Here is a 23382-nt window from a genome sequence, read left to right as displayed (position 1 = left end):
AATGGCGGCAAATTTAAAATGTATCTGATCGTAGTTTATAGACAAAATGAACCATATAAAATATACGTAATAAAACGTACCTTAATTCCTTTCCTTTCTCCATACAGATAGATCATTGTTAACTAATCAAATCTATTATCAATTTTTATATATATAAACAAATATTTCTGTCAATTTTACTCAAAATGTTAAATAATTTAAAAATAATGAACATAAGAGGTTAATGACGTCTAATTTACAAAATCTCTGCAAGAACATTAATCTGATAATATTGTGACAACAAATATGATTGTTTAGCATATAAAACTTATTAAATTAAATTGTTCAATTTCACTTTTAAACGAATTATTTCAAAATATGATCACTTGGCTTATTTTGTAAACAAAACTATATTACACAATCAATATTTAGCTTTATTGCATCATTATTGTAGACGTTCATGAAAATATAATAGTGAAACATGAGATCAATTTTATCTTAAAATCTAATGGTATTATCTAGTTTTAACTGTGAAAAATTATGAACAATGTTAACTTTTCCTTTTCAACTTAGAATTATATTTTCAAATGTAAACATGGGATGCTAACATATTAATTAATGAAAAATGAAAAAACAAAAAAAAACTTATTTAAAAAAGTACCTCAATATACATCATTTTTATTAAGGTATACACATGCTGATTTATTATTTTTACGATAATGATTAGTCTAGTTTTATGTTCATGTGTAGCATGAATCAATACGATATTCAATTGCCAATGCAATTGGCCCTACTATAAAATAGAAGTAATATACATATTTACACTATTTACACACAGTATTCATTGAGAATACATATTTAACTAAACAATTGCACACTTGGACGTCGATGTTGGTTACAGGTGGGTTTTATACACCGCCTGAAATTGTCAAGTACTTGCATATCATATTTGTACATAAAGGCTTAAACAAATATTTCAGTTTGCCTGTACAAGTATAAAATCACTTATTGAAGCATGTTGAATTTAATGGTATATGTAAACATTTAATAACATTAAAAATACATGTGCGAGAATTGAAATAACAAAACAGCATATGAATTTAATAACATAAATAACATTTATATTAATTATGCGTAAGTTACGTTTGCGTTTAAAACCTTTTAAAGGTAATCATGATTAATTTATGATTATTAAATAAAGTATATTCAAATATATATATACATATGTATCCAACATAAAGTAATACAATATATAAAATTTGGAATTCCAAATTTGCTGTCACATCACTTTTACAACATTGTACAATGACAATATGCACTATTTGATCGGCAGTGCAATTAATTGTAGAAATTTGAATTAATAGATTTGAGAATAACTATGTTATACATAGTATTAATTCAAACAACTTTGAATTTCATCACTCTGTTCTACTCTCTCTCATACAAATAATTAAAATCATCAAAATTACATACTTCGCACATCTAATATATGAAAAGTGATTTTCTCTTGAAATTATTGTAATGTACATTTAACTGGGAAAAATTTGAGATATGCAATATTAATATACATGTGATTATACATATATGATTAATATTTGTATCGGAGAGCAATACAGAGAACCAACATCGATCAGTCTTGGAATTTGAATTACCAATAAAAATCACTTTATATGTTGCAAAATATATAAATATAGAAGAATAACAACTAAGATTCATATATGTTGTATGATAGTCTGTAATGATAGTAACTAATAAGCCCTCGCGCAATGAACAGCGCATATAAACACGGGCTGTCTCATTTATTACACTGGGCACTGACGATGTGCGAACTTCAACATGCACACTTCATGAAAAATAGTCATTGTAAAAAAATTACTTACAACGATCGACACGTAAAAGAGTTTAATATTTACGTAATATTAATTGGTTAATTGTTTTTATGAAATAGGTAATAACTATTAGTTGGCAAACGCGATTCATGTGTAGCCTTTCATTAAAGGAACTACTCGAGTCTTTGAGACACATATTAGTCGATTTTTCGTCAAAAAACTTCTTTATCCTATTATATATAGTTAGAGTCTGAATTCACTGGATCTTTTCAATCATTCTTGATAAGATAAAAATCACACAATAAAAGTAATTTTGGATAAATTAAAATTAATTAATTTCACATAAAATAATTTTTTAAGACTTCACGAATTAAATAATATTATTTTATAAAATATAATATTAAAAAGTTAATCTCATAAAATGCATTTCATAACATAGAAAATATTTTATATATATATATATATCAGCTTTATTACATTATATAAATTGTTTCTATTTTTGTTTCTCTTTTTTTCGCTTTTCTTTTTTTGTGTTTTTTTTCTTTTCTTCGTTTTTGTTTTGTTCTTAAATAATTCTTTTTTTTTTTTTTTTTTTTTTTCCTTTTAATCATTAATATAAGCTCCCGATAATATAAGATATTTCGTTAATAATATTTATTTTCTATTCTATTTGATTCAAATAGACCCAGTGTCACAGACTAGTTGATACCGTCAATTATAATACTTCATGAAAATCTAAGATTCATTAGTTTTCAGTATTTACAGGTTCTCGGGCATGATGAATTCTTACATGCTTATTGTGATTAGATTTCGTACCACTTGATTTCCCACAGATGTGACATGTGTACGGTCTTGCTCCTGAATGCACTCTTAAATGTTCTTTTAGATAATATGACCTATGAAAAGTTTTGTTGCAAACGTCACATGTGTATGCCTTATTCTCCTCGTGTTCTTTTACATGTCTTAAACAGTTATACTTTCGTATAAACTGAGCTCCACAGTAATTACACGTATATGGACGTACATTCCGATGAGAATTCATATGAGCTGTATAATCACTGTGTCGATAAAATGCAGCGCTGCACTGGTTGCACTTAAATGGTTTCGTGCTACGTGCTGCATGAGTCCACTTGTGCAATTGTAAATTCCATTTCGTACTAAAAGCCTTGGAACAAACCTGACATTCATAGGGTTTTTCACCATTATGGACACGCATGTGAACGGCTAATGATGATCGCAAATAAATACATTTACATATTGGACACTCCACATTTTCATTTTCTCTTTGAGCATCAGGAACAAATCTCCTATTGTGAGCACGACGCATATGACGTGTAAGACTAGCCATATGTATAAATCTTTCATTACAATATGTGCATGCTTTAGGTTTTTCATCATGTGTCTCTTTATGCCATGCTAATTTTTTCTTCGTATGGAATATCTCTCCACATTGGCATATATAGTCTTTCAATTTCTTTTTAATATTAAGATGATGTCTATTCTTGTGCTGAGTTAAATTTGAATATCTACGAAAAGTTTCATTACACAAATTACACTTTACAGGGGCATTACCTGTATGTCCATTAGTATGTTCATCTAATTTTTGTTTAGTTAAAAATGCCTTATCACATAGTGTACAAGGGAAGGGCTTGATTCCTAAATGACGTTTCATGTGTAATTTATAATTTTGCTTTCTATAAAAGTATTTTCCGCATTGTCCACATTCTAACGGATGTATTTTTAAGTGAGCATTAAACAATACAACAGATGGGAATTCTTCGTTGCATATTACGCATTTTGCCTGTTCACGAATACGTTTCGATACTTCAACTATATGCATTCTCTTATGATGTAACTGTAAAGCTTTTTCACTATTAAATCGTTGATTGCATAATGCACAAGATACCTCTACTGTCGAAGGAATTGTCAAATTTTCACCTTTCTGATCGGTTTCTATTTTTGCTAAATCTGGTTGTGGCGGTTGGAGTTGATGTAACAATGGCTGTTGATGATACATTTGTTGCACATGTAAGCCTGGTACAAAAATATCATCAAACACATTCATACGCCCGTCTAATAATTTTATATCTTTTACTTCTGGTTGTTCTGTTGCATCTCTACTACCGCTAGGTCCAGGTTCTTTGTGCACCATTGTACTATGGACTCTACGTTCTTTAGGACAGTCAAAAACCTCTGGACAATGTGAACATTTAAATGTCCTTTTTGTAGGCGTTTTTCTATCACGATCTAAGAATAAGCTAGATGTAAAATGCGTAGCTAAAGATCGACTATCTAACAATGGACCACTAATTTCATTGTCCGATCCTTCTGATTCTTCCCAACTTTCCCTTGCCATTAGATCATAAGAAGTTGACATTCTTGAAGATTCTTGGCCCATATAAACCTGTTAAATAAATTTATTACAATTAATTTTATATCATAAAAAGTATTAAATATCAATAAAACATAATGCATAAGAGGAATCAAAAAATTTTCATTATAATACTTAAATTAATTAATACATTACGATTAATAATTAATCAGGCAAAATTAATTGAAAGAAAGAATAATTAATATTAAGATTAAAATTTAAAAGGATAATAACCTGCCAAGCGGACTGTTCTGTACAGCCATTACTTTCTTGTTCTGATAATTCACCTCTGGGTGGCATAGTTTCGTCAGCACGCATATTAACACTTTTGACTTCTTCGTCAATACCTGCACCTCCCTCGCTACTTGCCATAGATTGCTGGCTAGTTGCACTCACTGCTTTTTGTGATGATTCACTTATAAATGTACTAGGAACTAAAATTTGAAGTCCATCAAACTCAAAAACATTCATTGGACCAGCATGAGCATCCTCATTTATATTAAGAAGTTCCATTGACTGTTTTTGAATAATTGATTTACTACAATGATAATTCTTTGATTCAGTGCTTGTAGTTGGATTAATCGATTCTGATAAATTTAAAAGATTATGATTTTTGTTATTTGGTAATGGATAAGAATCCTGTATTAAAACAGGTTGTTGAGAATGAATTGGTGGAAATAAGCTAACATGCTCTGTTATTACAGATTGATGATACACATGATTTGAATTATTACCCTTCTTCTCCACATTTTCACATACATTCTCTTCATATTTATCAACTTTCAATTCTTCTTCAATTTGTGGACAACTAATAGGATCTTTCTCCATTGTAATTTCTCTTAAATCGTTACTTTCATCATCGTGGCTCAAACTATCACCATCTATATGACAAAATGAATGTGCAGATGCAGGAGAACAAGGTTTGCTTAAATCTTTTCGAACTCTTAGTACTGATATACCACTAATAGCAGACAATGGAGTATGGGATCTAACACCATCTGCACTTTCACCATACTTCATGAAAGGTGTATGAGGACTAGGTATTGCTTCTATTTCCATGTCTGCTTCATCAAAATTATCTTCTGTCATGTTCTTTTCGTCGTCGTCCTCTTCGTCTTGCAATGTAGTAGCATCAAATCCGACAGGATAAACACTAAGATTATCGTTTGATCCAAATTCTGAACGAACTGAATATGTTCGAGTAAACTTCTTTCGTATTGCTGGCGAGGGTGGAGCAGATAAACTGTCCTTGTAATGATATAAAATATAACTTTTGTCTGATTTGTCTTCTACACATATTTTTGGTTCTTCCGTAATTTCCATTTCTATATTACATTCCTTGATATCACTGCCATGAGAGTTTGAAATCACATCTATTATATTCGGAGTTATTTCCTCGTCCGCATGAACTGAAGCACTTTCCTCCATACTTTCCTTCCCTTCCTCATCCTTCTGTACATCATGCTCCTTCGTTGATGCATTATTAAATTCTGATTCCATAATAGTGATTAATAATTGTTCCAATTGTTCTACCTCAGGTTGTGCAGTATCTTTTGTCATTTCTGTTGAAGGAACTTGAGATGGGACAGATTCATTTTCACTCTTATCTTTCTCATCCGTAGACTTCTCCCCCTCTAATTTTTCCTTTTCTATTGCAATAGTACCTCCAAGTACATCTTGCGTTTCTAAATTGAGTTTACTAGTATCATTTTTATATTCTTGATCAAACCTTCGTATTTCAGATTGTTCTTCATAATGTGTGGGTTTGCATTGGACAACCGATGCAACTATGTGTGCCGTTTCTCTTTCGTCTATATCAGGCAATACACTTTCAGCATTGTCATCATCTTCATTTTCAATGTTACAAGCGATAGTTAAAGATCTAGGAATGCTATTGTATTCGTGCTGCACAGAACTTTGATCCTGAATGGTTGGATTTTGTATCTGTTGGCCTCTATGTTCTATTTGAATTCTACTATTTTCATTTCCATCTTGCTGCATAGAAGTATTTTCATTAGCTACTTCGGGGGATGCTGGGAAATTTATGTCAGGCAGATCTTGTTCATTTTCTACTTCAGGCTCTGGCAATATCTCAGGTAAGATCTGCTTTGGCTCAGAACTATTTACAGGTACGGTGATGGTGGTCCTGTTATTGGTTTCACCAGCCATTGTAACCACAGGTCTTATCCTTGTGGTATTAGGAATGGCTGCAACCGGAGAGATCATTTGAACAGTGGGTATCTGTTGCTGCTGATACATACCATATGGATTATACAACATTTGCATCATCTGATTAGTCTGCGGAGCCATTGCGTACTGTGGTATCATCATGGTCCCATTATTGACAAATTGTTGATAACTAAACGAGGCAAATTGAGGAGGCATCATAGTACCAATCGGTGGACATTCAAATATAGGCCCTATGGGATATGGAGACTGAGCAGAAACATGTGCAGTCGTCTGTTGGATGTGCTGCGGTGTATTCTGTGGTGATTGAATGCTGGAAGGAACAGGAGGTACTGATGTTGGCGATGGAAGTTGTTGTGTCTGTTGAGAGGTCGTAGAGCTGGCTTTAATGAGGGCCTCTATGACCTGTTCCTTGGGATGTGTATCCAAGTGTCTTTGAAGGCTGATACCCTCGCGCAAATAAAGAGTGCAAACGGGACAGGCGACGGCCCCCCCGGATGCACCCGTTGCATTACCTACGATGCCAAGATCCATCGTGGTTTATCGGTACGGTCCTGATACTGAAAAATTCTTTGAATTCCTACGCGGCACGCCGTCCTGACAATAAAATTCGTGGTAAGGAGCGTACCGCCGTACCGCGGCTCGCCGTCTTTGCCCCTTTTTTACTGCCTACTCTCGCACCGCGTTATCGGCCGGCGAATCGTCGCATTTCTCGGGCCCTATCAGGCCTCTGGACTCGCTCGGACGCAACATACCCAACACGGTGCTGCGGCAGGCTGTGCCCCAAAAATATCGACGTCCATGGCTGCCTGCTTCTGGGTCTTGCGATGGAGCCAGCACAGCACTCGGCGGACAAATCGATATCCCTGTTAAATCGCCAACCTCCCCTGCGCTCCTTATTAAATTACACCTGCACGTAGCACGGGGCCACGGTATAGGAGCGCCGACCGACCCTGGGCACCACGATCAATCCGCTCAGGCCCGTTTTATCGTACGTAAGATTATCAAAACGACATGTTTTTCGCCTTCTACTATCCCAAAAACACAACAGAAAACAGCGACGAACAGTATTTCGCCTGGGAATGAGAGCAACAAGAAGTCTTGCCACGAGCATGGCGCGCCCCCTTGTATGTTGCCACAAGAGCCACAGCCCTGCCGCCTCGCTCGGTGGACGGAACCTACCGATTATAAACACCTGTTTTCTATCGTACCGACAGGTCGCACGTCGACCGCCTCCAAGATTCAGGAACGTTCTTACATTTATCCGGTGCCCTGTTTCTTTTCTCTTCTCATTCTTCATTCTTCATTTCTTCTTATTTTTATTAACTTCTCATCATTTATCTTAAACATATTAAATTGTCCGTACACTATTTATCTCTATTATCTCATTATTCTTTTTATTAATCGAAATATAAAACAAAATGAAAAAATACAAACAAGTTAAATAAAGTAATGAACAAAGACACGAACGAAAAATGAAAATATTTCTCTATTATATTTTCCCGTTTAAAAATAATATTATCCCAATTATCATCGCCACGTGTGTACGGCGTTGGGAATTATCAACGACAAAAAGGTAATTGTGAATGCATAGAGGCGAACAGGAAAATGATGTTAACTATTTGGTTAACAGCGCCCTCACTTCAAAAACTAATTATATTGAAATATATATATATATATATAATTAATATTATAATAAATAATATTATAATTATTGATATCAAAAATAATATTTTATCTCTCAAATTATAATATATCGTATACGTAATTGAAGCAATTTTTTGTTAAATCATTTTTCATTAGTAATCGTCGGCCATATTGGCAAATCGTAGTGGCGCGTTTTTTCAAATTAAAAAATTTAGATCGAATACATTAGCGTGTTTCTATTATTTTATACTACAAATACGGATCTATTTTCTTTCATATATCCTTTATAATTCTTATCAATCTTTTTTTTTTTTTTTTTAATAATACTTGATATATACTTGAATTGTATATTCTATTTTAATGAGATCAAGTATTATATATTTAATTCTCATAAAGAAGTGAGGGCGCTGTATTTCAAATACTTCAGCAGTGTGTCGCATCTAAAATAAATCTATAGCACCAATTTTTCCCCCCTTTTACTAGATTGGTGATAATAAAGCAGTATTATTTTTCCACACATAAAAGTACTGTTTGTAATTAATCAAAATGATCAATCTGCGTTAATAATCATTTTATTAATAAATAAAATATCGTTGTGCTTGTTGTGTGTAACAAATGATTTACGGGTATATGAAATATTAAATTAATATAATAGCAATATCAAATATATCGTTCGGCCTCTTTACTTGGCTAGATTATTCCATTGTAATTATATTGTCCTTTGAATCATTCGAATAGCGTACGACAGCCATTTAGATTTCGATTAAGAGAGACTATTGTTGATCGTGCTTAGTTGACAATATGCTAATGCGATTTGAAATCAACATCGTATAACCTCTTCAATACTGTAAACGTTTTCGTATAACATATCACTTATTATTTTCTATTACTTTTATTTCTGATTATGGAAGGTCGTTATGATAAATTAACTTGGTTGGGTAAGTTTCTTTTCTTTTTTTGTTTTTTTAATTAATTAATTCGTTATTCAAACAATACAAGTACCTCATAAAATTTCATATGTATCTTTGTAAAATGTAATGTTATTGTGTTTCTTATATGTTATAGAGGTTAGAGATTTGTTTAGAACATGGAGAGAGAACTCAGAACGACAAAGTAGAGATGTAGTCAATTTATGGGAAAACGTTTTGGCAGGAAAGGTCAATCAACTTGGTAACGAAAGTAAGAATTATATTTAATCATTATATAAATATAAAATATCTATTCTCTCAATCATATAATCATATTACTTTATATATTTAATTTTAATCTTGTATAGAATATTTAGTATTGGAACAAGTTTGCGTGGCTGCCTTAGACTGCTATCGTTTATCATTAGCAGATTACTGTATTAAAATATTAATGATAGAATTTCCTGGTAGTTTACGAGTTCATAAATATCATGCTATGCACTTGGAAGCATTGGAAATGTACGTATTTTATATTATGGAACGTATAAAAACATTTGTCCAATGATTTGTAAATATTATTTTTATATTAATATATCCAAGGTATGACGAGGCAATAGAAGTATTAGATTCTATTATAAAAAAGGATGAAACTAATGCTGCACCAAGAAAACGTCGTGTAGCTTTATTGAAAGCTAAAGGAAAAATATCAGAAGCAATCAAAGAACTTACGGAATATTTAAAAAAGTGAGTAATATTTGATACAAAAATATTTTTGAAATATGTATACAATGAAGTATCTGGAAAATATATTTATGCCTAGATCTTTATTTATTTTATCCATTTACATTTTGACTTATCTTTTCTACGTATTCTAAATTATTATGAATATAAATGATTAATCTCACATAGATTCATGAGCGATCAAGAAGCATGGCATGAACTATGTGATTTGTATTTACAAGAACATGAATATTCTAAAGCAGCTTTTTGCATGGAAGAATTAATATTACATAATCCGCACAGCCATTTAATTTATCAAAGATATGCAGAAATAAAATATTCTCAGGTAAATTATAATTATATTATAATTGTAATAGAAAATATGAAAACAAAAAAATCACTTTTTTATTTTTTCTTTGTCCTTCATTATTCTTATTGCTTTTAGGGAGGTTTTGATAATATGGAATTGGCGAAAGCTTATTTCTGTCAAGCAGCCAAATTAAATCCAAATAATATTAGAGCACTTTATGGCCTATTATTAGTAAGTTTCTTTTTTCCCATATGGTATAAATTTTAATAATATAAAAGCTAATGTTTTAAATTTTAATAAATTTATTTTACCTTTATATTTTTCTTAGGCAACAAACAGTATTGCAACATCATCCAAATGTCCAGCATCTAAGAAAAAAGATGCAATAAAATTAAGTGAATGGGCTGCCAATCAAATTGAAAAACAATATTCAAGTAAAGTCTCTGAAGAAGAAGTTAAAAATATAGAAGGATTACTAGGACAATTGCAAGTTGAAGCTTAGATATTGAAATGCATTTAGTCAATGTTCATATTCAAATCAAGTTAGGATTTTGTAAATTTGTTTGAATGTTGTAATATATGTAAATGCATCATCTATAAGAATACTGTTTTCAGAGACAGTCAGAATTATAACGAATAACTGTGCACATGAACATTCACAAAACATTTTTGATCATATCTTATAACGTTCACTAATTTTATATATATATATATATATATAATTCACATATATATATGTATATATAAAGTATCATAGTTTTAAATAATTTATACTTTTACAGGATTCACATTAATATATGATTCATATTATTGTACTTTGATAAGTATATCTGAAAAATCAAATTCAAATCTAAAATTATAGATACTGAAAGAAAGTAAGCATTTCATATAGCATTTTGTCTTGCACTAAACATAATTATTGTCTTATATTATATTATAATTTAAAAAAAAAAAATATATATATATATATACATTTAATTTCCATTAAAGTGCACAGAAGTGATTCACTTCTAGTATTCTTTAACGTAGTCATCAATCTCTATTTATTTCGCGAGAACGTTAATAAAAAAAGAAAGAAAAAAAAAAATTGTGAAATATAATATAATGTTGAAAGAGAATAGCTTAAAAATGCGTAATTGATATGTTGATAGGCAAAGAAAATCTGTTGGATTTAATGTTGTCATCCACGTTGCTATAAGAATATTAATGATTGATAAACTATCATCTATCTATTCATAAGATTGTTCATTAATATTCTTGAAAAATAATTTGTGCAACAAGAGTGTAGTTGTATGGTTGTGGAGATTTTAAATAAATATATACTTTAATACGAGTAAAAAGAAAAAAAATAAAAAAACAATACATTAACAATGTATAGTACACAAATATATTTTATCCTTTTCAATTAAAATAATTAAACTATGTTGATAATAACAACATAGATGCTATAAAATATCAGCTGAAAAATCTATTAGATAAAAAATCATTGTCTGGTCATCTTTCCATACTTTCTCCATTACTTTTTTCCCAATCTTCTTTTTTCTTTGCTCTTTCTGTAGCCTTTTTCATTCTTCTTTCTTTCCGCGTTTCTTCTCTTAATGCAAAATACTTTTCTCGGAAATCGGTTAAACATATAGAATTTATGTCATCGGTCTCCTAAAAAAAAAAAAAAAAATTAATTATAATGCCCATCATAAATATTATATTATTATAAAAAAATGTCTTTGAAATGTCGTTAAATCTGAAACATCGAATAGCGCGATTAATATACCTGTGGTTCTTTTACTTTTTCATAAGTTAATAATATACGACTTGTATAATTACTAAGAACCTGCTCTGAATTGGCTATTAATCGTAAACAAGGATGTATAGGTAACTGATCTGAGGAATATTGATCTCTGTGAAAATAAAAAATATTGATATCTGATATTGATATGTGATATTATATGTATTATTTAAAAAATAATTAAAATTACCTAAATATTGGATACCAGCATACTAATCTACCAGTAATCTTCAAGTGTTTCGCTGCAAAGTTTAATAAATCTTTATATATTTGTGGTAAACCGTATTCAACTTTTGAAGGAATATGTGTTGATACTTGATGTTCTTCAATCACAGGATTTGCTTTCATTGTTCCTATACGTTCAGTTGATTCTCTTATACCATAAGGTGCTACAATAAAAACCTCTTTAGATCTCCTTGAAAAAGTAATGCAATTAATCATGAACTTTGTAAAGAAATAATCTTATCATATCAGTATAACAAAAGTAAAATATACTACTTACGATCGGTAATAATAGCATCTATAAACATATCTGATTTCCATAAAGGATAAGAAAAATCTGATATTATAACGTCAATATAATAAGAACTTCTCCCATATTGTTCCATATTTGCAGCCACATTTTCATCCTTTTCCCTAATCTAAAATCATTTATATTTTATTAATACAATAAAAGAGAATATACGAAATACTATAAGTAAAAAAAAAAAAAAAAAAAAAAGACTGTAATGATTTTACTTTTTGTTTTATACGAGTAGGTCTCGTACGTCCATGAAGCATAAGAAAATCTATATCTGTTCCTAATGTATAACCCCCAAAATGAGAAGCGGCAACTAATAAAGAACCAGTACCAACGAATGGATCAAGAACGATATCTCCTGTTTTAATCTGGGCTTGATTTGCCATGATCAATGATAATTGAGGATCCATCGAAGTATTACCTATAAATTTTCTCCTTTTTAAAGAAAATTTTTGTATCAAATCTCTTTGTCCGTCTGCGATCTAAATACACACAAAAAAAAACAAACAAAAAAAAAAGGACAAAAAAAAATTATATTTAATTATAATCCAAAAAATAATCATTCATGAGAATAACATTAGAAATTTTACCCATCTGCCAAAAAATAATTCATAAGGTTTATCTGGAATTTCATTGGGATCTAAGCCATAAAATTCTATGTAATATAAGGTGGTATCTGGATTCTTCAATTTAACAGGTCCTTGTAATGGTAAATAACTGAAAGACTTTTACTGATCATGACATTTTGAAATACATTAATATTACATGTAGATTATATTAATGAAGATATAAAATTTAATGATCAAACTTTTGCCATTGTAAAAAATTTACTTACTTCAATTTTCTGTATCTTTTCACCCTGCGAAAAATGTTTACAAAATGTTTCCACAATAATTTTAAACGATTTCTCTTTATCCGCGTACAATTTAATTTGTTCTATGGGATAAGTTTTTAAATTATTGTGCAATTCTTCATTATTCTTTCCATTTGCCCAAAGTTCAAGACAAAATCGAAGAGATACTGCCCTACTAGCTATTTTATGTACAATTTTTTCAGATGATATATCGACTATCCAATATGGCTACAAATAAGACAACAATTAGTATTCAATTATAAAATTATTTACAAATGTTACTTTTGGATATAGGTCTAAATAATCAAATAATTTGTCAGATTCTCTTACTTGGTCTCTATTAGAAATTGAAGGTAATTTTATATCGAACATATAAAAAATAGATTCCATTTCCTAAAAAATAACAAAAAAAAGAAAAAAAAAGAAAAAAAAAAAGAAAACGTCACATTTAATTTAATAGTAATATCAAAGTAATATACATCAATGCGTATAAATATAAATATAAAATAATTTATAGTTAGACGACATAACCTCTTAGGATAATAACATGTATTATTTAAAACACATACATGTACATAAACACGTATAAAGTATTTATAAAAAGATATATTATTTATAAAATTTAATTAAAATTTTTTTAATATCTCATGTTATATTGTTTATCTTATAAACTCACAGGTAATCGAAAATTAATGTGTTCATGAGCAAACCAAAACAGATATTTCTTCATTGTCAATGAATTTTATTAATCTTTACAAATTCGATGAAATTTATTTCCTCTTTACTTTGTACATTATTCTTTTTTCTTTTTTGATTTCCTCATATACATTCCACATTCATTTCTATTTAATTAACATTTACTAACAAACATATTAAATACATAACAAAACGCAATATTTATCTATAAGAATAAACTGATATAACTACGACAAAATGCTAGAATGCCTGCTGACACGGAAGTCATTAATTATTAGCGCCACGTGGTGTTCAATTAACAAATTAATTGATTAAATTAATATTATCACTTTGTTTTATAATCGAGTGAATTTCTTTTCTGAATATAAAAATGAAATTATAAAAAAAATTCTATGATGTAGGAGAGATAAATTTTGAATTGTATTCAATATGAAAAGCGCGCGATAATTCAAATTGTTTTCGATCGTACAATGCTACGAATGAAATAATGTCATTAGTTTATTTTTATCGTTTTTCTTTTTTTTTTTTTTATACTAATTAAAATTCTTTTCTGTTTCTTTCCTTCTTCTTCTTCTTCTTTTTTTTTCTTTTTTTTAATTCGAAACAGAATTTAATTAAAATATGTCGAATGAAAAAAATTTTAACTGGCAGAAGTTTCGAATGAATACAGAAGATGGCGCTTATCATTGAACGAAATAAAAGATTGTACGATCATTGGAAGGACTTTTACGTTGTTCGTGTTTTAAGTGAATCTTAAGTGGGACATTTTAGAGTTCTCTATGTTCGTTCATTGTACTTTCTTCTAATTCTTTTCTCTCTCTTATTTTTTTTTTTTTTCCCCATGCGATTAGATCTAAATTATGTCCTCGTATACGTTTGGGCAAAAATCTTTCAAGCCAGTGCCACCCGAAAAGGGTAGTTTTCCTCTCGATCATGAAGGCTTCTGCAAACAAGTAATGATCGACTATCTTCGATGTCTATTAGAACATAATAATCAAAATACAATGTGCAGACATATTGCCAAGGATTATCTCGATTGTCGAATGGATAAAAATCTTATGGCGCGTGAAGATTGGTCGAAATTAGGTTTTACCGATGAAATAAAAAAAACGTAACAGTTTCACGAATATTTACTTGATTAACAAAACGTAGAAAAGATTGATCATCATCTACGTAATATCTCTGTCACTATATTCCCTTATCATAAGGAATCCAGGTTAAAAGTTACAAATTGAATACCAGTTTAAAGTTCATAAAATATATATTGTTCTCAGACTGTACGATAAAAGTTCTTGGTATGTCTTTTTAAGACAGTTAATGTTTATGCGTTTTAGAAATCTATAGAAGTTAGAGTGCGAGTTAAGTTGCATGTGATTCATCACATTTAGAAGAATATATTACTGCCAGTCTTATAAAACAAAAGGAAGTGATTAAACGAAGCATTTAGAAGAATCCGTTCAAAGGAAAGTGTCAATAGTGCTTTAGAGCTTTAATGAGCTTTTAAAAAGAGTATATAAATATATATATATATATATATATATATACACACATACACACACAATTGTTACTATGTAAATGTAGTTTGTGGACATTGTTTAAAGTATATCAAGTAAATAGGATATACCATACTTTATTAAAGAAAGAAAAAAGAAGAGAAAAAAATACACAAAAGATATTCAAGGATAAGTGATACTTATACTTATATATTAAAAGGCCTATTCTATAAAGTATACTTCTTTGTATACACACGTTTATAGGATCCAAAAGGTAAAAGTTCATTTGGAATATCAAGCATATATTCATATTGCTTATTAGAGCGTGCTTTTGCGAACTGCTTTTCTGAAATTCTTTTCAAAATGGCAAGTGCCTCAAGAAAAAGAGTATTAATTGGTTGCACTGGTAGCGTCGCGACGATTAAACTGCCTCTTTTAGTGGATAAATTATGGAAAAGTAATTTGGAAGTAAGAGTTGTCGTTACTGAAAGGGCAAAACATTTTTTAAAAGAGGCTGAGTTACCACCAGGAATTCAGGTTCTATCAGATACAGTGGAATGGGCTGCATGGCAAGATAGAGGTGATCCGGTATTACATATTGATCTGGTTAAATGGGCAGATCTATTTTTAATTGCACCAATAGATGCTAATACTCTTGGTAAAATGTCTTCTGGGATATGTGACAATATACTCACTTGCGTAGCTCGTGCTTGGGATCCTTCAAAACCTTTATTGTTTTGTCCTGCAATGAATACAAAGATGTGGGAACATCCGATTACTGCACAACAGGTAAAACTATAATTTAATTTTTAATATTATATAATAGAATGTGGAAATAAATTGTTAAATTTATTTTGTATTAATCATATTTTATATCTTCACTAATAGATTTCATTACTTAAATCATGGGGTTATAGAGAATTACCATGTATTTCTAAAACTCTTATGTGCGGTGATACTGGAATAGGTGGAATGGCAGAGGTAGATACGATTGTTCAAACAACTCTAAGATTACTCAATCCATGGGATCCGTATTCTCCACCTGATCTGCGCATGTAGCAGGAGGTTGAACCTGTATACCGAAGGAGATGTTACTCAGGAACGTATCAAAGGAATGAGCGCACATAGGATACATTAAAAGAATAAAATTGAGATTTTAAAGGTTCCAAGAGAGTCGATGCAGTATCTTCTGATAGAGTTCAAAAATATTTTATGGCTCAATTACGCTTAATGTGTTTTAAGATTTGCGGAAACGTAACTTCAGAATATACAAAGATCATACTGCCATCTCTCTCTCTCTCTCTCTCTCTCTCTCTCTCTCTCTCTCTCTTTCTCTCAATTGGAATATTTAGAAATATTAAAAATTCATTGAATTATGGGCCACAGAGAATAAAGGAACAAGGTTCTGATTTTAGTTCACATTGCCAAACTATAAATACTCCATTAAAATAAATTCTTTTCGAATGGAAAATGTACAATAAAATATCAATTGTAAAAAGATATGTAAAGATGCCTAGGTATCTTTTTTCTAGTCTGTTAAAGCAAAGTGAACTTGAATCATTGCCATATATCAATGCAACCTCAATCAAAATGGTATCATTTAAAATGATAAATAATAATAGAAATAAATATTATAAAGTATAAATATTTAAAATACAATTCAATGGATTTGAACAGGGAAAATGTGTAATAAGCCCTACAACAAGTGTCAAATGATGTATAAGATAATGAAAAAAATCACGTAGCTTATTATCATAATGTTCTTTTATAGAAAACTGTTGGTGTAACTTCTTTTTTTTTTTTTTTTTTTTTCTTGCAAGTATTCAATGAACATGCACATACATTTTTTCATCGTAGCTTCAAAGTGTCACTCAATAAAATGTAATCAACTGTTAGACAAGTAGATAGGTACTTTTGATTGAGGCTGTAAATTTTCTCTGTTAGTTGTGAAAATTGTAAAAATTGTAAAGAAAAAAAAAAAAAAAGGAGAGAAAAGAAAAGAAAAATTCTGTTGAACATATCGTTTAAAGTTGTTTCACCAAATGCAAATGTACATGTTTTTGTTAAATAAATAAATATATATATATATATATATATATATATATATATATATATATATATAAATAATATATGTATATATTATAAACATATATACACATACACACACACATATATATATATATATAATAATAGCCAAAAATATTTTCTAATTCAATTATGTTTATCATTTATTATAAAGCAAAAGATCTTGTTCAATAAACAGTTACATAAAAATTACACGACAGATTTAATAAAGAATTACATAGTATTTTCCTTTCTTTATAAAAAGGATTACATTAAGAGAAATCATCATTTCTCATCTCCCTCTTTCGTGTGTAAAAAAATCGCTTTATTATATATATACATATATTATATATATATATAATAATAAAGCGTAAATTTATAATAGGATATAGAATTATATCATTTATTATTATCGTTCCATTATATTCTAATTTTTTTTTTTTTTTTCTTTGTATTTGGAATACCTGGAGAGGTGGAAAAATGCACGTATAAGGATGATATGTAAAACAAAAAAGAGAAATAAAGAAAAAAAAAAAATCTATACTGTATTAAAAAAAAAGAATTAAACGTTACTATTCCATGGTAAATATGTTGTAATTCTGAAATTACAATCCTTTTTTTATCTTTTTTTTTTTAATTTTTTTAATTTTTTTTTCTTTTTTTTTTTTTTTTAATTACACTTTTAACATAACCTTTTAATTCTCATAATTAATAAAAATTACTTTCTTCTAATAAAGCACTTACAAATCGTTATATGTATGTATTTGTAAAGATTCAATCCCAAATACATATTTTCTTCTGCGCTTCTCTCAACATCATTATAATGCTTAATTTATAATATTTTATCGCGCTTGTGTATTATAAATATCACAGTTTATAAAACTGACAACACTTAATCTGTGTCTTTAGATAAATTATTGTATATGATAATTATAATATATATATATATATATATATATATATATATATATATATATATATATATATATATGTATATAGCTATATATAAGCTAAATATAGAGAAAATACATACGCTAGATTGTTTGACTATACTTATATACTAAAAATTCATGGTGCCATCATATTTGTTCACTAAAATAGTAATTAGACATTACCAAAGAACGGCACTAAATTTAAATAAGAACATATTTTATATAAATTTAAAAAAAAAAAAAAAAAGAAAAAACTACATATATAAAATGGGCAGTGTGCGTAATAAAAAAAAAAATTATTGTAGAATGTTAATGTTTTTATGACATAGCAAAAATTGTAAAATAGCATTAGGATTTGGATTCACTAATGCATCCCAGAATTATTATTGGTCCAGTAAGAAAGTAGAGACTTTTCTATATCTCTCTTCTGTGCTGTCAAAATCTGTTACAATGGATGGATTATGATATTGTTATTATTATTTATTATTATTATTATTACTATTATTACTATTACTACTATTATTATTTATTATTTATTATCTATTATTATTATTATTATTATTATTATTATTATTATTATTATTATTAGTTTAATGGTGAACTAATCAAAAGTTCTGGACAAATTCCTATATCGTAGTATAAAAAAATATTTCTCATTTCCAGGACTGTTAATTTATCGCATTAATGTTCCACCTCTCTCTTTATCTTTGTCTCTCTAAATCCATTCTTATTTCTATCGTTTAGCGACGATCGTATATCATTATATATATATCAGGCAGGCATGATGTAAATTCATGCCAGTTATTTTTTATTTTTTTTTTTGTTTTTCTTTTTTATTATTTTACGATAATATATATATATATATATATATATATATATATATATATATATATATATATAATATATGTATATATAAATTATAAATATTAAGTTAAATACGTATTACTGGGGAGGATATAAATGTTTTTTAAATATATATATATATGTATATATATACATACACACACATATATATATATATATATGGCAATTATAGCAAATATATATATACAGTTCTGTAACGATAGAACTGTTGTCCTTGGTAACTATTGATTTTTATTTTTTTTAATTTTTTTTTTCTTTCTTTATTTCTTTATTTATTTAAGAAAAGAACTGTAAACTTTTGCTTTTGTAACAGTATAAGATTTGATTGAGTAAGGGGTAAGTACTTCTTTCGAAAATATTCGAACGACGCATTTGAAACAATATTGTAATGCGTTAATTAAAAGTTACATGATGATTTCTTTTGTATATTTCTTTTTTTGTTCATATAATCATTGGCATTTGTAAAGACACGAATTAAAAGGAAATTCATTTTCCGATACTTTTGATTTTCATCAGACTTAGATTATATTATAGAGAGCACATACATATACATACATACATACATACATACATCATACATACATACATACATACACATACATATATATATATATATATGTGTGTGTATTTGTTACAATTATATAAAAGATGGACGATTATTTATGTTGATCTATCAACATATATATAAAATTATGCATTTTATTTTACTCCTCTAGCCCTAAAAAAAATTTATATTCATATATATATTTGGTATAATTATATCAAAGATGGACGACTATTTATGTTGATTTATATATATATATATATATGTATGTGTATTTGGTATAATTATATCAAATATATGGACGATTTATGTTGACTTATCAACATAGAGAAAATTATGCATATATTTTTTGCTTTCATATTTTGCAAAAAAGAATTTTGTATATATTTGGTATAATTATTTTTTGAAGACGTAACAATATTTCTTGTAAAATCTTCTTCTTCTTCCTCTTCTTCTTTTTTTTATTTGAATCTTACCTACTACGCAAGTACAAAGACGAAAGTTATAAGAGTGAAAATAATAGCACCACCGAGCCTTGAAACAATGGAATCTGCTGACGAACTGACGATCTTTGCTTTCCTAGGAATATTATTCTCAACGTCGTTCGTTTCTAATTTACGGGGACATCCCATCCAAAAGGGTGCCGAGAGTTTCTGTTTCTCGTGAGCGACTTTCATTCTGAGATCGTCGAACAACCAGAAACCTTTACCTTTGAAGAAGTACGTCTTGCCTGGAAAAAGAGAGAAAATTATTTCGTTATTAAGTAAAAAAAAAGAGTTCTTCCCTTTTCTCAAAGATCCATTATTATTAAAAGACGACTTTGTAAAAACGTTTCAGAGACAATACATTACTATATCATCATTATTATTATTATTATTATTATTATTATTATTATTGTTGTTGTTGTTATATTATTAATATTTACCATCTTTCCATTGAAATACAGCATCGATGTCGTTACCAACGCCACCGAAATTGCTACTTATGTCTCTTGGATAATCCAACTCGACATAATTTACACATTCATCGAACCTGAAATGATAAGATTTCAATGAACACTACAACCTTTGACAAAAGAATAATTATCTTTTATCTTTACATACAAAACTCTATATAATATTCAAATTAGATGTGTCCAAAAGTTACATTACGATTTTAAATATCAATTATTTTTCTCTGTTCTTTTTTATTTTCTTCTTTTTTTTTTTTTAAAGGTCTTTCAAAGACTCATTAGTTGAAGATTGTAGTATTATAATCTGAACAAATAAAAAGAAAAAGAAAAAAAAAAAAGGAAAAAAAAGAAATTAGTCCCATAAAGTCTCGAGAAAGAGATTAACTAAATTTAAAAATAACCCAAGAATCCCTTTTGATATCCATCATGTAAACTTTTATCAAAAACAATTTACTTTCCTTATAAAAAAGCTAAAAATTGTGAAAAACTTTTGCGTAAAATTTTGGGTAAAAGGTACAATAAATAAATAAATAAATAAATAAAAAAAAAAAAAAAAAGGAAAAAGAAAAAAATACAGATACGTATTTGTACATGAATATGTGGACTTTGAAAATTTACATTACTTTAACATAGAGTTTAAAAAAAAAAAAAAAACAAAAGAGATTTGTTATCAGTTTGACGGATTACAACACTAGAAGTTTCTTTCTTGATAAAATTTCTTCGAGTCTTTTTATTATCAAGATGTTTACGTTAAAGTATAGAAAAGAAAACAGAAAAAAAGAAAAATAAAAAAAAAAGAGAGAGACAGAGAAAAAGAAAGAAGAGCTATGATGTAAGATATGAAAAAATGATCCTCTTTGTTAATACCTCCAATACATGGAACCGCTAAAGAAATAAGTTCTACTATTGTGTCCCCAAACCATAGCTCCGTCGATTTTCTCTAAGGAAGCCGGAAGTCCAAGATTTGTTAATGGTTTCGGATATCCTGATTCAAGATTATTAGCACTGAAGACGTAGTACTTTTTCCCAATAAAAAAGACTATTTTCTTGTCGGGCCTCTCATAAACTGCATCTACGTGATCAATGTCCTCTGGTAGATTGAACAGCCTCGTGATCTCCGCCGGATATCCTTCGTACAATCCTTTGTCACCGATTCTCCATAGATACTTATGGGAACGATTTAAAATTTTTTATTCCATATAGATATATAAAAAATACTACACCAATATCTCACCGAAGGATAAAAAACAAAACGAAAAAAAAAAAAAAAATAAAAAAAAAAGAAAGAAAATATTTTAATAAATTTAAAAGATAATATATACTTACACGTCCCTTAAATATGAACACTTCTCTACGTATGATACTAATTGCATCATAACTGGTATCACATTTATCTGGTACATCATTCCTAGGTGATTGGGTCCACCTGAACCTAGGTCTTTGAGAAATCGTTGGTCTAACTGTTGTCGTAGTAATTGCCGGCAATGTGGTCGTGTGATGTCTATGAGGTTTGTGAGGTCTCTGGGGTCGATAGTCCGGCCTCTCAGTTCTGTAATCTGGTTTCGACGGATAACGATCTGGTCTTCTAGGTCTACCATAGTCCGGATAGTGATTGGGTCTCGTCGGTCGTGTTCTCCAGGGTCTGTAAGTCGTTGCTAATGTCGTTGTCGTCGTCGTCGTCGTCGTTGGAGGTGTTGGCCTTTCTGGTGGAAACACACCACCAGGTATATTACCCCATAATTTTTCTTCAGGTGCACCTATTTAAACATGAAAAATTATTACATGTACACTTTTTATAATCCAACTTTTTCATTTACATTCATACACATACACACACACACATATATATATATATATATATATATTGGATCTATACTTTGTTCATTAGTTTTTGAATACAAACAATTAATTTCTATTTCATTATAGACATTTTTAAATGACAAAAAAATGAAATATTTCTAAACACCACTGTAGCCTCTCTAATTGTATTAATTACCAATTGATATCCCATTATATTATATCTCTTTAAAATTTCCATTTCCACCAATAGGATAATGTTTATAAATTAATACAGTAGAGTGGAATAATAATATATATTTTTGGAACGTGCAGAAAGAGAGAAAAAGGAAAAGGGAAACAGAGAAGATGGAAAACGAAAGATAATTAATATTCGTAGCCAGGGAAGTTAGCTAATTAATGCAATCTTCAAACGAGCAGCGCAAAATCGTGGATAGAGAGAAACGTTATCGACTTGATGATGGTGGTGGTAATGGTGGTTTGGTGGTTGCCAAATTTAATCTCTTCTAATCGTTTGATGCAATTACAACGAAGATTATCGATAATTGCATCTAATCGTTTTATTTCTCTCTCTCTCTCTCTCTTTCTCTCTCTCTTTCTTCGACACTATTTCCTTCCCACTCTTCTCGTCACTTTTTTCTCTCCTTTTTTCCCTCCATCCACCCAACACACCTTGTCTTTTAGCGTATAGAGTTTCGTGCCAAGATTTTTATAGTCCTATAGAGAGAGAGAGAGAGAGAGAGAGAGAAATAAAAGATACGAGACTTTTATTAACGAGATTATTTATCTTCGTTCCTTTTATCGATCCTACTCGGTTTACTCCTCAACCTAAATCTTTGAATCTTTGATTTCAGAAGTGGAATATGAGAGAATTTTTTCTAATAAAAGGAATTTCATTAAAAAGGCAAAAGAAAAATAGCAATATAAATT

General features: G+C 29.1%; 6 protein-coding genes across 10 annotated transcripts in view; 3 read left to right on the top strand and 3 right to left on the bottom strand.

The window, feature by feature from the left end:
* Positions 1–2360: 2360 nt before the first annotated feature.
* Positions 2361–6987, bottom strand: LOC124431086. Its single transcript, XM_046978517.1, has 2 exons — positions 4414–6987; positions 2361–4212 (listed from the first exon to the last, which is right to left on the bottom strand). The coding sequence occupies exons 1-2, from the start codon at positions 6898–6900 to the stop codon at positions 2554–2556; spliced, it is 4146 nt and encodes a 1381-aa protein (XP_046834473.1). The 5' UTR covers positions 6901–6987; the 3' UTR covers positions 2361–2553.
* Positions 6988–8470: 1483 nt separating this feature from the next.
* LOC124431233 (ER membrane protein complex subunit 2-like) lies at positions 8471–11322 on the top strand. The gene is made up of 7 exons (XM_046978869.1): positions 8471–8951; positions 9079–9192; positions 9290–9440; positions 9522–9665; positions 9831–9987; positions 10087–10182; positions 10280–11322. The coding sequence occupies exons 1-7, from the start codon at positions 8918–8920 to the stop codon at positions 10451–10453; spliced, it is 870 nt and encodes a 289-aa protein (XP_046834825.1). The 5' UTR covers positions 8471–8917; the 3' UTR covers positions 10454–11322.
* A 2-nt stretch (positions 11323–11324) lies between these two features.
* On the bottom strand, positions 11325–13992 carry LOC124431232 (tRNA (guanine(10)-N2)-methyltransferase homolog). Of its 2 annotated transcripts, XM_046978867.1 has the most exons (9): positions 13787–13991; positions 13441–13503; positions 13093–13338; positions 12848–12982; positions 12476–12739; positions 12240–12378; positions 11928–12126; positions 11723–11849; positions 11325–11607 (listed from the first exon to the last, which is right to left on the bottom strand). In XM_046978867.1, the coding sequence occupies exons 1-9, from the start codon at positions 13838–13840 to the stop codon at positions 11446–11448; spliced, it is 1389 nt and encodes a 462-aa protein (XP_046834823.1). In that variant the 5' UTR covers positions 13841–13991; the 3' UTR covers positions 11325–11445. The 2 variants fall into 2 exon arrangements, with proteins under 2 accessions (XP_046834823.1, XP_046834824.1); XM_046978868.1 differs by lacking the exon at positions 11723–11849 and having other exon boundaries at positions 11530–11607; positions 13787–13992.
* A 511-nt stretch (positions 13993–14503) lies between these two features.
* Positions 14504–14944, top strand: LOC124431236 (cytochrome c oxidase assembly protein COX19). Its single transcript, XM_046978871.1, has one exon. It carries the CDS (start codon positions 14667–14669, stop codon positions 14919–14921), a length of 255 nt encoding a protein of 84 aa, XP_046834827.1. The 5' UTR covers positions 14504–14666; the 3' UTR covers positions 14922–14944.
* LOC124431234 (phosphopantothenoylcysteine decarboxylase) lies at positions 14931–17950 on the top strand. The gene is made up of 2 exons (XM_046978870.1): positions 14931–16088; positions 16188–17950. Exons 1-2 carry the CDS (start codon positions 15663–15665, stop codon positions 16356–16358), a joined length of 597 nt encoding a protein of 198 aa, XP_046834826.1. The 5' UTR covers positions 14931–15662; the 3' UTR covers positions 16359–17950.
* Positions 17951–19570: 1620 nt separating this feature from the next.
* The window catches only part of LOC124431231 (matrix metalloproteinase-2), a 166194-nt gene continuing 162382 nt past the window's right edge, over positions 19571–23382 (bottom strand). For all 4 annotated transcript variants that reach the window (XM_046978864.1, XM_046978863.1, XM_046978865.1 and 1 more), the window contains 4 exons: positions 21982–22412; positions 21523–21821; positions 20629–20735; positions 19571–20433 (listed from right to left, as the gene is read on the bottom strand). In XM_046978864.1, coding sequence (XP_046834820.1) covers positions 20183–20433; positions 20629–20735; positions 21523–21821; positions 21982–22412 — 1088 coding nt within the window. In that variant the 3' untranslated portion in view covers positions 19571–20182. The remainder of the gene's footprint in view (positions 20434–20628; positions 20736–21522; positions 21822–21981; positions 22413–23382) is intronic.

This window comes from Vespa crabro, chromosome 20, assembly GCF_910589235.1.
Source record: "Vespa crabro chromosome 20, iyVesCrab1.2, whole genome shotgun sequence".
NCBI lineage: Eukaryota > Metazoa > Arthropoda > Insecta > Hymenoptera > Vespidae > Vespa > Vespa crabro.
The sequence above is the reverse complement of the archived record's forward strand: the minus strand, read 5'-3'. Positions and strand labels throughout refer to the sequence as shown.